This window comes from Acipenser ruthenus, chromosome 10 (genome assembly GCF_902713425.1).
Source record: "Acipenser ruthenus chromosome 10, fAciRut3.2 maternal haplotype, whole genome shotgun sequence".
Lineage (NCBI taxonomy): Eukaryota > Metazoa > Chordata > Actinopteri > Acipenseriformes > Acipenseridae > Acipenser > Acipenser ruthenus.
The window spans coordinates 32,803,292-32,822,437 of record NC_081198.1 but is presented as its reverse complement, the minus strand read 5'-3'; the positions used below and the strand labels follow the sequence as shown (position 1 = coordinate 32,822,437).

Sequence of the window (19,146 nt, the reverse complement as noted above, 5' to 3'; positions counted from 1 at the left end):
TTCAAAACCTCTTTAGAGCCTGTAGTCCTCTTCCAGGAACTCAATCAAATTTAGCAATTGTGGGATGAACATTCATGTTACATTCATAGCCACAATCAGTATGACCCAGCTCCTACAGGAACGGGCCACAATACATCTTCAGGCATACATTTAGTTTGGGGGGGGGGGGGGGGGTCCTAAAAAAGTTGCTAGTGAATATATGGCTATAAAGCAAACACCTCGACATTTTCATTCACGATAAACACATACAGAGTGAATATTATCCATCCACAAGAGTAGAGTATATCCTTTTTGAACAAAATAATGTTAAAGTGCAAACTATTCCTATAACACTAGTGTGAACAAAGCCTCAACAGTTTGTTTCATATTGCACCAGACATTTGTGTATATTTTGTTCTTTTTTTGTTCGTAGAATCAGCCTGCAACAGTGCCCCTGGATCTGGACCAAGTTCTCCAAATAACAGCTCGAACAACATCACTACAGAGAACGGGATTGCAGGATCTGTTAGCAACAGCCTAGCCAAGGTACGGACCTCCACTCTGCACAGCCTGCCCAGTACAGCTTGAAGGCAAACTGTTGTGACACAGTGTGCCAGCTGAACAATCCTGACCTCTTGAACCTCTTTATCAAACTGACCATGAGTGGTGGTGACGGAATAAAGCAAGCAGAAATTATTTTGTATGGCGTGCAGAAAAGGGATTCGGATAATCTGATAAAGGCTTGCCAGTAATATGTGCTGATGATGACTTATCTCAGATACAGTGTCCAAAAAATATGGAGACATTGAGAGATAAGGGCTCCTAAGTATATATGTGATGGTTTAGAGTTACACACGTGTCCAATTGTGATTACATTTGCAAAGAAAATTATTTAGTTATTGAGAGTTTCTGGAGCTACTGTATATACTGTGTGTACACTTAGACATGTGTACGTACACTTAGGGAATCCGCTTATCCAATTGTCTTTAAACTTGCCAAGGACATTTTTCAGTTCTACTTATTATAAAAGTAGATTGGCTAAACGTACATCTTTACATGTCATTTAAGAAGTAGCTTCAAATTAAATTTTCTATTTTAAAATACCTTTTTCCCTTACCTTGTATGATGTTTGCAAGTGGTCGTTATTTTTGGTAAGTCAGTGTTAAAGCTATTTTTCGGTTGTAGTTGCCAGCAATTGACACATTGTATGTGCATAAAGGCTAGATCATCTAGTGTCTTTATAGAAGTAGGACCCAGCTCCAGAAGTGGCAGATCACTAGACGGTGTAACATTGCAAACATCATTAAAAGGTAAGGGGACAATAGAAAAAAAATTAAGAAAATGGCAGTTGAAGCTGTTGTACTTTAATTTTGAATTTATGATTTTAATTTGTGAATGTAGTGCCCCTGAAATGTAAAGGACGATAGCACTGGCTAGTGCTGCTGGCTTCAGAGATTAAGAGATTCCCCCAAGTATTCAGTCCTGGGACAGTTGTCAGAGATACAGAATCACAGCACAAACTTCAGCCCCCACTGCACCATCTTCCTTTGTCTCACTGTTTTTCATTTTGTGTTGTCCTGTTTCAGCCCACCTTGGCTCGCAGGCTGGTGAATCGGGAAGGATCGATGGCACAGTTGTCTCTGTACACGTCGCCTTCTCTACCCAACATCACATTAGGATTGCCAGCCACCGGGCCGTCCAGTGTAAGTAACCAACTGCGTTGCATGTTAGTACCATCGCCATAGTGGAGTTTGGGCTGAGGTTGATATGGATTGCTACCTTTAAACTCGTAGGCCCAGACTAGTGAAAGGATCTTATAAAGACTACTTCCACTCCTGTTCGCAGACAGTAAAATGCACAACCTGTATGAGAATTCAATCAGAATTCTAAGGTAAAATGAAAAGCTTGTCTACTTGACTGAGCTTCTTCAAAGACATGTTGTAAGCCAAGATTTTTTTTTTTTTTAAATAAAGTAAGTCTTTATTATAAATAGCAAAACAGTGGAATGGTCTTTTCAAACAGACAAACACAAATATGAAATAAAAATATAAAAAAATAAGGACAGTTGATAATACCAACAGGCTGAAGCCAACTGTGTTATACTTACACCAGTAGTTATTTTATATCACAACATGAATATTTCTGCAGCTAGTGGGTCATTAAAAATAAAATGTATTTCTTGAAGTAAATGCCTTCAGTAACATTTTTAGGTGAGTATTATTGTATCCTCAAACTAAAGGATGGCGAAACCAGTGTACAGAAAACCTGCTGGACACTCATTACTGCCTCTTCAGAAGAAAACAAAATCTATTTTAGAGCACTGTGGTAGTGGCCTGTTCAATATTTCACCTTCAGTTTTGCTGGCATTGTTGATAGACCAATTAATCAGTCGACAAAGTAGCATTCAAAACAGGGCTAAATAAAATAATTGAATTGATAAGGCCTCTAAGTTGCTGCTTCCTCCTTGTCTCACTGCAGACTGCCTCAGGACAGCAGGAAGGTGACCGCCTGGCCATGCCTGCACTCCAGCAGGGGCTCTCCAGAACCACTCCCTTCATCCCCGGTACCCACCTGTCCTCCTACCTGGGCGCCGCTGCACTAGAGAGGGACGGGGGGAATGCACATAACCCTCTCCTACAGCACATAGTCCTGCTGGAGCAGTCCACTGCACAAAACCCCCTGTTGACAGGTAAGGCACAGGCCGCAGCCTTTCTCAACTGCTTTATACGTTTGTTTGTTTGTTTGTCTGTTTGTTTACAAGGTTGTTATAAAACTACTAAAAGAAACTTTGCAAATGAAATAAACATTTTTGACTATAAATGTTTCTCAGTGTCTCGTTGAAATTAGTTTTGGTTAACGTTCTCATATCCCTTGGTAGTGTGGTATCCACTCCACCATGGGTTAACTAATGTTGCCTGTTATAAACAATAACCTTATGTAGGTGTAAATGGGCTAATTGTTGCTAGGTACAGTTGGCCATGTAGGCAAAGGAGAGAGAGAGAGAGAGAGAGAGAGAGAGAGAGAGGATATACAAGCTAAACATGTATTTCATGTATTCCTCATTTGCCTCCGTTAACAACTGTATCTAGTGACAGTTAGCCCATTCACACCTACAGTATGCAAGGAAGCGCACATTTCTCTTAATAGGACCATGAAAAGGTTTTTACACTTGAAGAATATGAAGCAACCTCAGTTCAAAGACTTATAGTCAAAACATTAATTACATCTACAGTTTACCAGTTACCACTATTGAGTTGTTAAAAAAAAAAATCACTTGGGAACTAAATTACAATCGTGATGAAAAGGTATTAAAACAAATACATATTTAGTGCAACCCAGCTTATTCCAGGTGCAAGGCAAAAGAATATTAATTATGAAAGAAGTTATTTAAAATTATTTACAAAAAAAAATAATACACAAGAAAATCAGTCCACGTTTTCGGTGTTATTAACCACCTTTTACTGAAATAAAAAGACCCCTTTCGTGTCCTCTCTAGAGATCCCCCCAGTTATTATCAAATTAAAAATAAATAAACATTTCAACACATCCTTAAATAATCCTTAATTAACAATACCGCAAAGAAAATAAATATATTTGCCCCTTGTGTTCACACACTAACATAAACAATGTGTGAAAAAGTAATTGCACGGGTGAAACATTTTATTTTATTTTAAATTCCATTTTATTTTGTGTGTGTCAGCGATACTGAATGGCTGTCCTCCTCCTCCTCCTTTTCCTCTTTTTCTCTCTTGTTATCTCTTATTCTGCTGCTGTCTTTTTCTGCTTTTTCTTTTTCCTTTCACATTATCTCCAGACTGGTATGTTTCAGGCCTCGGGGCCTTGCCCCTCCACGCACAGTCCCTGGTGGGTGGCGGTGAACGGGTCTCCCCCACCATACACAAGCTGAGGCAGCACCGCCCGCTAGGCCGCACGCAGTCCGCCCCCTTGCCCCAGAATGCACAGGCCCTACAGCAGCTCGTCATCCAACATCAGCACCAGCAGTTCCTGGAGAAACACAAGCAGCAGTTCCAGCAGCAGCAGCTGCACCTCAACAAGGTAGGTAATGCCTGTTGGCACGGCAACAAGTGTGTGGGGAGAAGAGGGATGTAGGACTTAACTTTGATTAGTTGTTTACATCATGACGTCATGCAACAATTTAGTATGAGAAAGTTTTTGTCACTATTCTGTTTTGAAGTAGGCTACATGTTTTTCAATACCCACATGCCAAAAGGACTTACAGAAAATGTCAGATATTTATGTATGAGTTTGACATTTCTAATTCAGCTTAGCCTTTGCATATTTTAGTCATGATGACGCAGTTCCGTACAATACAATGTGAGTTTATTTAAAGGTGCTTTAGAAAAAAGCTGGCAATAAAAAATGCTGTGCCAATTTAATTAAGTCTTTTAAAATATGAATGGTATCTGACAAATGACTCATCAATGAATTCCACAGTCGCATAACATTGTAATGTTCTTAGGTAAAACTCTCTAGGGCCACGGTGGGTATTTTTGGAGTAATTATGATTAGATAAGCTTGAGTATTTTGTTAGTTTTACTTTCAATTTTGTCTCTTCAGTTTTTACGTACAATGTTGTTTTGAAGGTTTTTAATTACACATTGAAGAAAGTTAAAAGGAAAGAAAGAAAATAAAACTCTGGCAGCCAACTGGAGATAAGAAATCTTTTCTTACTGAAACCCAGTCAAGTTTGAGGTAGTTGCCAAATAATTGTATTTATTTATTTTGTATTATTGTTGTTGTTTGTTAAGGGATGTCATCGCTTCTGCAATATTAGGATTTCTAGTCAGAAAGCCACAGATATTCAGAGAAACCATACAGTATATGAACTGTAGTAGACTTAAACAAACTGTCTTCAGGAGTTTGAATGCACAGCTTCATTGCCCTACCCGAATAATCCTGAAAAGCCATGTTCTTGTAGTGCTGTTTTTAGGGCACTGCGGCAGCTGAAGGCTCCCCTTCAGAATTTGCCTCCCCTGCTGGAAATGGTCCTCACTGCAGAAGTAAAAAAAGAGGTTCTACTAAGGTCATTTTCCATGTGAAGAGCACTAGACTTGGTCTCTTGGTTCCTGGCCATGGGTGATAATATTCTCTTCTGTGTGGTTGGTAGAGACCAAATTCACTGGCAGTGTAGTTAATAAAGACTTTGCTAATTCCACTTTCCTTTACTAACATTCCAAACCAATGCTCAGCATTTTCACATAATTGTTTTTTGTAGTCTAGGGCCCTCGCTATCACACCGCTACAGATCTAAGCCCTCAATAGCCCTTTCCGCTACAGGAAACCTGGGCTACAGTACCCACAGATGCAAAGAACATATTCACAATGTGTTTTTTTTTTATATATATAATTGTCTATGCTTGGGCAGGGGAATAATGATTCTGTGACCAGGTACAGGTCGTGGGTGAAATGAGCATTACTCATCGGGTCTGCGACTGGTTTAGCATAATCAGACCTAGGTTTTTGCATATGTGTGAATGTTATGGGTAAAATACCTTCTGTATTTAGTTTTGTTCAGACAGTTTGCTTAACAAAAAACTCGATTTTTATCTATGTTTATATCAATCATGTCACTGCTCCCTGGGTTTTAGTGTCAAATATAATAGTCGGAAACAAATGCCAACTTACAACACTCAAATGCCTGAACGGAATCACCTACGGCCAAAACCTTTTATTGTTATTGATTCAATAAAGCTGGAAGTCAATTAAGTGTTTTTCATTCTCGGATTGATTCAATTATCAGGTTACACATTGTGTTAATTTCTTGAAGAAATAACATACAGTACATGTAATGATGAAGCTACTGTTATGGTACATTTCGCAGTGAAATGTTGAATGTTTTATATTGGTGAGTGAATGAAGTTCCTCTTTGTTGGCAGTTTTGTTAAAGTAGATTGTACACTTGTGCACAGCTTTCGTTATGCGTATTGTTTACCAAGCATTATAAAAAATGAGGTAAATATCTTGTGGGTGTTAAAGCACTGATGAAATGCACAAGGATAATGACGACGAGACATTTGTTTAATAAAGTAGTGGCTTTGTGTTGGGTGAATTGCTAAGGGTTCTAGTGTATAATGCCATTTTGTATTACAGTATCAGTTCAGTGAATAGAGATGCAACAATAAACAATTATTGATCGCCATAGCTTTTATTTTGTGAGCCTCAATTAAACATGCATTGATCGCATAATCACCCTGCTGCACAATTTTAAGCCTCACGTAGCAAGCTACCCAGTAACATGTGTTTTCCTTCCGCAGTGCTAGACTAAAACCCTTCTGGTTGTGTCTGTTTGTGTGATAAGAAATGCCAGAATTGAATGAATTTGGAAATACTAAAAGCAACTGTCAGGATGTGAGTGGTGTGGGAAGAAGCGAATGTCCAGTCAGGAGGTAGATTTACAATAAAAAGGTCAGTTTTTAATAATTATAATCCACTCTCTATACCAAACAAAAAGGTTGAACAAATAATAGTCACAATGCAATAATTTTACAAGTGCACAGAAAAGTGCTTGCTGTGGTGCTCCGGGGTTTGTGTGCTGTGGTGCTGTGCTGTGCAGAGGTAGTGGTGCTCTGGGGTTTGTGTGCAGTGGCACTGTGCTGTGCAGAGGTAGTGGTGCTCTGGGGTTTGTGTGCTGTGGTGCTGTGCTGTGCAGAGGTAGTGGTGCTCTGGGGTTTGTGTGCAGTGGCACTGTGCTGTGCAGAGGTAGTGGTGCTCTGGGGTTTGTGTGCTGTGGTTCTGTGCAGAGGTAGTGGTGCTCTGGGGTTTGTGTGCTGTGGTGCTGTGCTGTGCAGAGGTAGTGGTGCTCTGGGGTTTGTGTGCTGTGGTGCTGTGCTGTGCAGAGGTAGTGGTGCTCTGGGGTTTGTGTGCAGTGGCACTGTGCTGTGCAGAGGTAGTGGTGCTCTGGGGTTTGTATGCTGTGCAGTGTAGAGGTAGTGGTGCTCTGGGGTTTGTGTGCTGTGGCGCTGTGCAGAGGTAGTGGTGCTCTGGGGTTTGTGTGCTGTGGTGCTGTGCAGAGGTAGTGGTGCTCTGGGGTTTGTGTGCTGTGGTGCTGTGCTGTGCAGAGGTAGTGGTGCTCTGGGGTTTGTGTGCAGTGGCACTGTGCTGTGCAGAGGTAGTGGTGCTCTGGGGTTTGTGTGCAGTGGCACTGTGCTGTGCAGAGGTAGTGGTGCTCTGGGGTTTGTGTGCTGTGGTGCTGTGCTGTGCAGAGGTAGTGGTGCTCTGGGGTTTGTGTGCTGTGGTGCTGTGCTGTGCAGAGGTAGTGGTGCTCTGGGGTTTGTGTGCAGTGGCACTGTGCTGTGCAGAGGTAGTGGTGCTCTGGGGTTTGTGTGCAGTGGCACTGTGCTGTGCAGAGGTAGTGGTGCTCTGGGGTTTGTGTGCTGTGGTGCTGTGCTGTGCAGAGGTAGTGGTGCTCTGGGGTTTGTGTGCTGTGGTGCTGTGCTGTGCAGAGGTAGTGGTGCTCCACAGCTTGTGTGCTGGCACCGTGGCTACAGCTCCCAAGCCACTACTCACACAGCGCTCCGGCACGTTAGTGTTTAAGCGCAAGGGACCATACTCGCGTAGCTGCGTCCCCTTTGTACTGTTAAACTCACACAGTTGATCACAATAGAGTCGCTCAGCAGTCTTACAGCTACGTCTTTTTCACAAGATGGCCGACTTCCGGTTCCGTCGTCCCATCGAGTCGGTCCATCCCAGTGAAGGTGTTCCACCAACCTGACTTAGCGCCCTTCCAGGTTAGGAGGTAGATTTGCAGCTCAGATTCCTTCTGTCCCGTTCACAGCAACTTAATAAATTGAGTGACAAACATTTTGACTTTTTAGTGGCAAAAATAACACATTTTAGTTAGGGAGAATCTAATGAATAAAACAGATGTCTTCTTGTGTTTAATTAATATAATTGATAGTTATAATAGTTTTCTCAATGAATATTTTGGATTACTATGTATAATAATGTGCACTTCCATGCAGGTATTTTTAGGATTTTGTGAAGACACATTTGTATTGCTTTTTAATAATAAAGTGTTCTCAGTGCATTGATTATTGCTGATTATTACCGTACTGATATTCGATTAGGAAATTGGTTTCTAATTGGACCGTTGTCAGTTTACCAATGCGTTTTACACTGCATACTCTACAGCTATGTTCAGTCACGTTCACTGTACTAACAAGTTCACTCCAATTAACAGCATGCCCCAGGTCAATAACATTGGAAATTCAGTTTGAGGGCAAGAATTGAATTTGCTGATTCCCGTATGAAAGCAAAAGATTGAACCACAGTTTAAATACACTGTAATGTAGCTGTCCTGGCATGGATTTTACATTTTCTCTTATTAAATTATGTTGAAAATGCCCCTTCATTCAAGTATAATACCCAGGGACATGCAATATGAAAGTAAATGCAATTTAAGAGTCAAGTAAAAATATTGCAGTAAAACCTGTCAAATCCAGACCCTTTAAAAGCTGGCATCCCGTATAATTTGGCATGATGTTGGGGTCTCTATTGAAATGAATGGTGCGATACCCTCTACAATCTGGACCCTGTCTACTCTGGAATCCGGAAAGATTTGTAAATTTTGTCAGCTTAAAATCAACGTTAATCACGTCCAGCACAAAGGCATGATTTTTTTATCTAAGTTTATAATGAAGTATGTTGCGTAAATACACACATGTCCCCTGGGTATAGTACAGTAATATCCTTGTTTACGTAAAGGAAAATGAACACGCAATCCTTTAATTACTTTGACTGTATGTACTGTCATAGAGATTATTCTACAATATTCAATAGTTTACAGCCATTTATACCTTTATTTTTGGGGGGTACAGTAAACCAGCACACTGCATAATTCAGAACAGTTTTGTAATAACAAAATGTGATTTATAGAATCATTTTTGAACTTGGTTAATTAAATAAGTCTTTATCATTATAGCACAGTTGAAAATATGTTAAACTGCTGTCTTACTACAGACACACTGATATTTGTAATTGACTTCACTTAAGACAGCGTTTCATTTCATTTACACAAGGTTGTTTTCCTTTGCTGTCTTTCAGATTTTGTGTTATTCTGCAAATACTATGTCTACCCTAATTATTTCTGAAAAGAGTTCAATTGTAGTGACTGAAAGATATAACTGCTTCTACCTGCAACCAAGTTGTTTCTCGCTAGTTTATACTATGGTTTATGTTTCCTTTGGGGAAAAAGTGGCTCTGAGTTTCAGAAGTCCGTTCATTTTTTTGTTATAGTTAAAACCTATTTTCTTTCTGTGTGTGTGCGTGTTTATTTTTTTCCCCCCCAAACACCAAATGTATAGAAAGAGCTGGGACAAAAAAACAAAAAAAAACTGCACGACACTCAAAGTGCTATGGGAGTGTTTCTGTTTAAATGAGAAAAACAGAAAGCTTGTTTGTAGAAGAAGGCAGGGATGAGGCAATTCCAGAGAGCTCTGACGTCAATGATGTTCCTCTGGAAGCAGTGCCAAAGCTGGACTTGATTCAAACACACACAGTGGATGTGTTCTGAAGCTGTCGTTGCCATGGAGACTTACCTCTACACTGTGATTTCAGTATGTGCTTAGAGTGAGGCACTTTGGAATATGGGGCGTTCTAAGCCCCTCTGTGCAACTTCAATTCTTGTTTTGGGTCATAGTTTCACTTAGGTACATTTTGTTTTATTGTGGGTTGAAAAGATTTTGTTTTTTTTCTTCTGCCCTAATTAACATACAGTATTAGGAAGTTACATTTTAGGGCTGTTCTCGCGCTGGATACTGTGTATAACTGAGTTTGTGAGACAGCAAGTATTTATCAACGATTTGTATATAAACAAATACAACGTATTTAAGCTTGAAGAATTGGATTTGTAGCTCTTGTTTTATTGTGCCAAAAAGTAAATGCTGTACACACTGAAGTAGGCTATCAGTTTAAAGTGCAGTATAAAAGTCACACAATGTTCTTAAAGACATTTACCAACCACCATAGCAGGGAATCAACCAAATTAGTGAGAAATGATAACATATCGAGGGAGCGCTGTATATTGTAACATGTATGTGCATGCATGTCCGTGTGAATGTGTGCATATATAGAAGTGTGTGTGTGTGTGCACATACAGTTTGTACATAAATGAGCTTTAAATGCAGTATTTTCTTTCTTTTAAAAACTAAAAGAAAGGGCACTTCAGTGGCGCTCTCATTCCCAAGCAACAGGTTTCTTTCAGTGCCTTGAGATCAGTTCAGTCGGACAGGGGAGAAGGTGTGGGGGTGGGACTCTTTTATTTCTATCCACTCCAGAGGTCAGAGGTGTAGGAGTGTTGGTAGCTCGTCTTCACTCAAAGGTTCATTTTTTTTAAATGTCCTGAGGATTTGTGTCGACGGATATTGCAAGCCGAACTATAGCCTTGCTAACAAACTGTGTTCCTTAACTCTTTCCTGCCAGCAGGGGGTAACACAGGATTACAAATAGCTTTTCCAGCCTACAAATCCGATCAACTGTGAGAATGCCTGCTTAAATCTGTTAAAGTTGGCTTGTAATATTTCATCATAATAAGTGAAGTCATGCTGCAGGCTAATCCCCATGAGATCCAAACGACAACAAATATGTTTGACAAAAATAGAGTTTTAATTGGCAAAGCAACCACATGATTTTTCTTATTGATTGATGTGCATACGTTCAAGTTGAGGTACTGCCTTGAGATTGAAAGGGTCCTATCCCTGGGGGGGGTCCCCGAATGGCTCATCTGGATGACTCATAGAGTCAGGGCAGTGCAGGTTCGCGTCCTGGCTTTGCAAAGTCACCGGTCTTCGCTGCAGATTCCAGAGGCAAAACCGTCAGGAACTGCTTCACCTCTTTAATAATAAAAAAAGCTTACTCTACGTCATCATTTCCAGCTGTAGCTGAAGTACCATAACATGTGAATAAACCATCTAACTTTTAAATGAAAATGCAAGGGTAATATTCATCTGAAGTCTCTTATTATAAAAACAAATTCATAACTTTAAAATATTGAATCAAAAGAAGATAAATCAGACAAACCTTGTCATGGATTTATCACAACGCCTTCCTACCATGAGACTTTCAGTGATCAATGACAGACCCTAATTCCACTAAAAAGTATTGGGTCCGTCTAAAACTAACCTCTAATGGAATCAACATGCTTGAAAGCACAGTGAAAGTATAAGTATGATAAAGCATAATCATATTGATTAAAGATTTAATGAATATGATATGACACCGTCAGGTTCCAAATTCTGTTTTCCTGTGATAAAAAGGAACGGTACAGTTTAAAAAAAAAAAAAAAAAAAAAAAAAACAAAGTGCAAATTTACCATAATAAGCTTCTACAGCTTGGAAAAAATAAGAAATGATCTTGAATAAACATAAGCCTTCTGAAATGATTAACTGTGCCCCCCTGCCCCACTAGATGATCCCAAAGCCAAGCGAGCCGAGCCGGCAGCACGAGAGCCACCCTGAGGAAACAGAGGAGGAGCTGCGGGAACACCAGGCCCTGGCGGACGAGCCCTTCCGAGACCGAGCCCCCAAAGAGGGGCAGCCCCGCCTCGTCCAGGTCAAGCAGGAGCCTCTGGAGAGCGAAGAGGACGCTCAGCAGCAGCAGCATCAGCAGCAACAACAACATGAAGAGCTGGAACACAGGCAGAGGCAGGCAGAGCAGGAGGGGCTGTTCAGTCAGGTAAACACCAGGGGGCGGAAGTCACCAAGCCTTTTACTAAAGAGTGTCATTAGAGACCTGGTAATATTACAAAACTAGAAGTTAACAGCTTGAGTGTTGCTGAGGGACACGGTTACAGTTACATTCTTGTGTACCAGCTGAACTTAGAGAGAAGATGTTTGAGAGCTCTGTTGAGGCCACGGAGGGGTGGGGGTGGTGCTGGTGACAGATCAAGATTTTTGCACATGGCTGACAGCTCTGCCACTGACCTAGACTTAAGGGCTATGCACACCGGGAGCGAAGCAAACAACACGAATACAGCACAAGTGCATAAAAAAACTAACACAACTACTGTAGCTAGTCATGAAAAGAAAATACTGTCTGCTTTTCCTCCTTTTGTGGAGACAAAATAAAATAAGTAAAACAAAGAAATAGTCTGGGTACACCACACTCTAAAAAAAATGACATTTAACAGTGAATGTTTATATGTGAACTAGTTTAACATGTAAATCATTAAAAAAGAATACATCTACACATATGTCTTTGTAAATACTGAGAACATTAGTTTAATATACTTTTTTTATTGATTTTCAGTTTTAATAAAATCTTCAGTTAGTGTGTGAATGTGATTATTATTATTATTGGTCAACATTATTAAAACAAAGAAGCGTCTTTTTATAGAAATACGAAACCAGTGTGTGGCACTCCCCGTCACTTTGACCAAAATGAAGGTGAAATAAAGAGAGATAGACATACCATCAATTTCCAATTGTTCTGTTATTTCTTACCATATGGCGTCTTTCTTTGTATTGTCTTTATAACCACTGACACTGGCATCATAAAGAACATTATATTTTTTTACTTTAATAATTACATTCCCATTGATGTCCAAGTTGTACTGGATTTACCGCTGTATCATGTATAAAGGGTTTCACAGCCTCGCAAACAATAACAAACTTATGCACAAACATGAAAATCCATTGCACGGCCGTGAGACTCTCAAAATTGTGAAAAACCGTGAGTTTCACGGGTAAACCTTGAGACTTGACATCCATGGGCACCTGTGTCAATAAAGCTCCCAAAAATGTCTTACTTCCAAGGTCAGCTGGTACACTAGAAGGTTACCATTAACCTGCCCTCTGCAACGCTCTGCCCCTAGTGGATGTAAGCCACGAGAACAATGTTACAGGAGGGCAGGTTACACTGGTGCAGTAGCTGTGTTTCAGAACAGACCTCAGGCCACTGGAGTGCTTTACATTTCTGAGTATTAAGAAGTCAGCAGGATATGATGACTGAAACATAAAGTGATTCTGGAATGCATTAGTTAAGATCACTGTGTTATCATACACCAAGATGTTCTTCAAGAATACCAAAGAGCCATTGAATTTAATTCCTGAGTTGTTTATTTCAAGTTGTTTAGAGTCGTGTTATCTTTATTTAAATGTAAGTAAAGTCACTGTTTTTTAAAGAAATGTACAACAAAGACACATTCAAAATGCACTTTCCTCTTTACTTATGGCATATTAAGTCACCAGGGGGCAGTAGAGATCTCATATCTGCTTTTCACAGTTTTTAACTGTGAAAATGCACTTTGCCTGGGGATGATCTTCAGACTACTGCAGCTCCCACATACATTTCACACTGGAGCGCTCTGCTACGTGGTTAAGTTATTCTTAAGAATAAAATAAAGCATTTATTTTAGATTACTGTTTGTAGTCAAATCAGATGCCAAAATAATTATTTAGACATGGCAGGGAAGTGGAAGATGCAAATTAGTTTAAATCATTTAGTGAATCTGAAATATTATTTTACACATTGCAAAGCAATTAATTTAATATACTAAATAAGTTTATATATGTGACCAACCTAAATATTTCCTGTGGAAGTTGTTTCCCCTTAAATGGAGCTACCATAGGGTGTATTTACAGAAATGAACTTGCTAAGCCCACTTTAGTATATTTTTTAAATATTTGTCACATTTCACAATGGTACAAACATACCATAGTAAATATTTCCTTTTTGTTTCATTTATTTCCATCTTATAGAACGTTGGCTCACCTGAAAAATGAATGAAAAAATAAGCCACTTGGAATTTGGCTTCTCATTTGTATTTTACTTCAGAATGCAAACACATGACATTTAGAACATTTACCCTTTCAAACCCCCATCCCTAGCATACACCAACCAACAGTGCTTTAGAAACCCTGTCGGAAATGTAAAGCAATTAAAACTCTATAACTCTTTGGTGCTCAATGAGGTCCCTGGTGGTTTTGTTAGTTATCTGCCGTCTCTGGGTCACACGGCATGTTTTTTTTCAGCCGTGTTTTGCCTTGTATCCGTATTAAATACTCTCCCCAGGAGTTTGTTTGCTCTGTTTATTCCCAGGCTGGGAAATGCCTCAACTTTCAAATAAGACCCAGAGAGAACCGTTTACAAGGTAAATGGGAAACACATGCTTTAACAGTGAACAGTGCAGGATCATTTATCATTATCTACCACCGAGAGTGCATATCCCTGGTGATAGGGATATAATGGCGGTACATACATACACTTGTCTTGAGAAGCGCTTATCCAGTGGTGCGGAAACCAGGCTAACCTCAGGGCTTAGGACAGTATGTTGTGAAGATTGAACTGAATCTGTTTAACCTAGAATACAATTAGGGGAGCCTGACTGACGTTTTTAAAATCTTAAAAGGAGTTGACAAAGCTAGCCCTAGCCAATACTTTAAACGGCTCAGAAACCAGAACTGAGGACACAGATGACAATTTGGTGGAGATAGACTTAAAACAGAGGGTACACTTTTTACAGAGAGTGGTGAGGGTATGGAATGGGTTAACAAGCCAATCATTCTGAATCATTGGGATCATTCAAGACTTGACAAAGTTTCTAGTAACCGGATTAGCGTAGATGGGCCTGAATTGGCCTCCTCTTGTTCTTAAATGTTGTACTGATGTTTCACAAGTAACAGCTCAACGGTAGATTTTTTAAATTTTTTTAAAGGTATGTGCTAATCATTGCAGAATGAGCAGGTACATGTATAATTCCAGAACAACTTAAGCACAAAACAAAAAATAAATACATGTAAATCCACTTTCCACCCTGTTGTTAGGCACGAGCCTACTACAGTACTGGTCATTTCAGAGCTAGACTTTACAGAGAACTGCTACACAACATGTTTGATTATTTCTCAATCATACAGGGTGCTATAAAACACTATACAGTATGTGCAATGTAATACACCCAGTACACTGTGAACAGTTAATACATTTAGACAATAACACTCTTACTGAAAACATTGATAAATACTTTGTTTAATATTTATATTCCTTCTTTTTATTATTCATTTCTTAGTAGATGCCCTTATCCAGGGCGACTTACAATTGTTACAAGATATCACATTATTTTTACATACAATTATGTTATTTTTACATACAATTACTTATTTATACAGTTGGGTTTTTACTGGAGCAATCTAGGTAAAGTACCTTGCTCAATGGTACAGCAGCAGTGTCACCCACCTGGGATTAAACCCACGACCCTCCGGTCAAGAGTCCAGAGCCCTAACCACTACTCCACACTGCTGCCCTGGATAATGGTGTGTATCCAGGGTGTAACATTATACAGAGAGCTTTGACAAGGGCGAGGCACAGCTGCTAATTAGTGTAGTCATGCCTTGTCTGCTAGAGACTAGCCCTTTAAATTCAAGTGCATCACCATGCTTAATGAGTGGCAGCATGCGTGAACTGCAGACACTTTTGCAGTTACTGCACACACAAGTACACCTGACAGTTTATTCCAAACCCCTGGTCTAGTACAAAACGGTTATCATTGTAAAGCTGCATCTATTTAATTGCTTAGATATGTATTTTCTAGAAACTCAAGATACAAAATTGTTACTGAACAGATTTCCTACATGGTTCCAATACACTGTTGAACATACTGTCTATGTAGAACAACAGAACGCAGGGGAAGCATTCACTTATCTTCAATGTGTTATTTCCACCATGTGGGGTGGAGGGTGATGTATGTTTATACGTCCATGTAGTGGTTAAATATTAGAGAAGAAAGTTTGGTGCAGTGATAAAATATAGATTTGAGACGGGTGTTTATAAACCTCCTGCTACAGGAATTTTTTACTGCATTGAATTATCAGTTTCAGAAACAGCGCTGTCAAAGCCTAGCTGATTACAAAAATGCAGCTGGGACAAATATTTGACAATTTGAACAAACACTGCTTGAAATGTATTCAGTGACAAAAATGACCATGTTTGTATTTGTTCATTTAACAGAGTTTAAAAGTGATTCTTTAAAAAGATTAAATGGAAACAAATGCATAAATGATGTCTAAAATAAAATAACACGCATTATACTCTCCTTTATTTAAGGACATTTAATGGGGTACCAGGTTTGGTACGAATTACACTTTTGTTTAGTTTTTTGTTTTTTGTTTCAAATTAAAAAAGATTCATCACTAAGCAATACTTGATTTTGAGCAGGTGGCAAAACATTATGTTCCCTCAGGCATACTGTATGTGTTTTATACACACATCCATTTAACTGGATATGCTAAGAAATCCCACCAGTACAACAGGACCCCACTTTAGCAGAGAGAGCCAGTGTATTTTTATAGTGACCACACTTTTTGTAGGTAGCACATTATCTTTAACAATATATTTGTGTTGAGACTTCTCGTCTTTGGATCATAGCAAATCTTGTCAAAGGAACTTGAAAGGTTAAAGAAGTTTTACCTAATGACATAAATTAGGAATCTTACATTTTGTTCACTTCCATTGTAGGTCATGTAGTTTCATTTAATGGACATGGGAATATAAAAAAAAATGTAAACTGTGCTTGAGAAATAACTATTTGTAATTGTAACTAGTTTTTTTAGTTTTAAAAGTAACTTCCACAACTGTCTTTAAAGATGTCCTGTGTTCCACAGCAAGCCTTGTTACTGGAACAGCAACGCATCCACCAGCTGAGAAACTACCAGGCGTCGATGGAGGCGGCCGGGATCCCCATCAGCTTCGCGGGGCACCGGCCCCTCTCCAGAGCCCAGTCCTCCCCTGCCTCAGCTACCTTCCCCATCTCTGTGCAGGAGCCACCCACCAAGCCTCGATTCACCACCGGTCAGTATCAAACCCTATTAGGTAGTCAAGACCCCCTGTTTTCATGAGTGCAGGGGTGGGGACGACTGCTTATTTGCCAGAGTCAAATAATCAAGGTCAAAATAGTCGACTAGTCACCACTGTAAATTAAATATTATTCAAATGGTGTATTTGATAATGTCTGTTGCTCATTTTGTGCATGTTTGTGACATGTAGCTGTTTGTGCGCTATATTTTAAAATGCTTGGAATTTTTTTGTGTTTGTAAAATGATATTTATATGTAATGGCTTGCATCCACAGCTGCACTCCCGCACGTTTCACAATTACTTTCTGTTTCAATTCAAACAATTAACATATTGACACTGCTAGTTCACTGCTAGTATACACTTCAAAAACACAAAAGCATTACTATGTTGCTGCTGCTTTTAACTGAAGCGTGTGATTGGTCAACTACCAGTTCCTGAGGTCAACTGTCGCTTTTCGGGTTGACTATTCGGTGCTACCCCTAGTGGGAAGCAGGCGATAATACACTCCAATTACAACTGCTGTGAACCCTTGATTGTCAGAATCTCGATTATCTGAACAGCTCTGTTATCCGAACAGCCCCTTGCTAACCTGTCTTGTTGTGTGCTTTTCTCTGCTGTGGTATTTACAAAACAGTTCAGTACTGTGTCTTATGTACAGGGAAACTTAATTATAGTTGAGTTGAGTTGAATTATTATTATTATATATATATATATATATATATATATATATATATATATATATATATATATATATATATATATATATATATATATATATGTTTAGCAGGTTTCTTGATAAGGGCAAGTCATTGAAACAATTTAGCAGTTGTAATTCGATTATCCAAACTCATCTGAATTAATTAAGTAATAGAGGTTTTACTGTACAACACAATATCACAAGGTCACAAAATGAACAGCAATCCCAAATACTAACGATTTGGCAAATCTTAAACTCAGCTAAAGCTATTAACTTGAAGTTTGAATTATGGTTATTTTATTCTACATACTGTAAACAGTAATTTAACAATGTGGACACCATATTTGCTAGTACAACTTTTAAAAGGTATATCCTGGGAACCAAAAACACAATTCCATAAAAATACATACATCTAACTGATATTGTGTGTTCTAAACCCTAAGAGCGCTCCTTTAATCCTCGTTGATTGTATGTGTGTGCGATGCAGGTCTGGTGTACGACACACTCATGCTGAAGCACCAGTGCATGTGTGGCAACACCAACACACACCCAGAGCACGCCGGGAGGATCCAGAGCATATGGTCTCGGCTTCAAGAGACTGGCCTTCGAAACCAGTGCGAGGTAAAGAGTACAGATAAATCTAGCAATAGAACACCCATTAGAGAGCATTCCTACTGCCATGCACAGTAAGCAAGGTTTTATTGTCATTACAAACTGGTAAATAGCGGATTTGTTGTTATTTAAAATAATTAAATTGTTGCCAGGGCTGGTCGATGCAGCATACTCCAGTAACGGTGTGCTTTTTAAGGCTACCAATCCTTTTTGGCTTTTATGATTTAGTTGTTATTTCAGGTGTTGTTAGTTCAGGTGTTTTATACCCAGTTTCATTTAGATTATAAATAATATCATACTTGCAATTTAAGCAAGTGTCAATGGTCTTTGCAACTCTTTTAACAGTTGAGGAATGTATACGGTATATACAGCATTAATTGATTCTAACAGCAGAGGGCAGCATTGCACCATGAATTGCCTGTACTGTACTTTAAGTCCTTTTTCTGTTTTTAAATGTTCAAAGACAATGTAATATATAGCCACTAACTACAAAAAAAACATTTCTGCTCCACCAACTTTAATTTAATGTCATAGTAAAATCTCAATTGCTTTGTTTATTATTCTATAATAGTACTGATTGAAAGGAACTGGGGTCCAATTAAAGGCCAGCCTTGCTTATCTGTAATCTGGTACACAAGGGCTTTGTTTTAACTTGCTGTCATCACAGATTTGCCAGTGACATGCTCGCCTACTGACAGAGGATTACTACCCTTGCTGTTAAATTGAGAATTTATGAGTAGCTATATAGAAGTCTCACAGGACTGAAATTGAAACCATTTTCTAACCTGCCCCCCTGTGACAAATACACTATGTCCCCCACAAATAACACCTGGTTTGAGCTGTTATTCTGCTTTAAGATAAAGCGACAAAGCCCTTTTACTGAAAAGTCTAAAATAAAACCCCATTAGGAACCTTTATAATACTAGTGTAAAACCCTGAAGAAACCCAGGAGAATTATTAGCAGACAGTAAAAGCAAATAAAAAAGACACCGCACAGTGATACTGGTACAGTACTGCCGTACCATACCATTAAATAGTACCACTGTGGTGACA

The 19,146-nt window shown here is 39.2% G+C and overlaps 1 protein-coding gene across 4 annotated transcripts in view; it reads left to right on the top strand.

The window, feature by feature from the left end:
* LOC117409279 (histone deacetylase 4-like) overlaps nt 1-19,146 on the top strand; it is a 233,605-nt gene that overhangs the window by 180,026 nt on the left and 34,433 nt on the right. For 3 of the 4 annotated variants that reach the window (XM_059032052.1, XM_034015072.3, XM_034015093.3), the window contains 7 exons: nt 413-525; nt 1,566-1,682; nt 2,458-2,668; nt 3,794-4,035; nt 11,404-11,670; nt 16,593-16,779; nt 17,969-18,102. In XM_059032052.1, coding sequence (XP_058888035.1) covers nt 413-525; nt 1,566-1,682; nt 2,458-2,668; nt 3,794-4,035; nt 11,404-11,670; nt 16,593-16,779; nt 17,969-18,102 — 1,271 coding nt within the window. The remainder of the gene's footprint in view (nt 1-412; nt 526-1,565; nt 1,683-2,457; nt 2,669-3,793; nt 4,036-11,403; nt 11,671-16,592; nt 16,780-17,968; nt 18,103-19,146) is intronic. The other variant, XM_034015082.3, reaches the window with a different exon arrangement.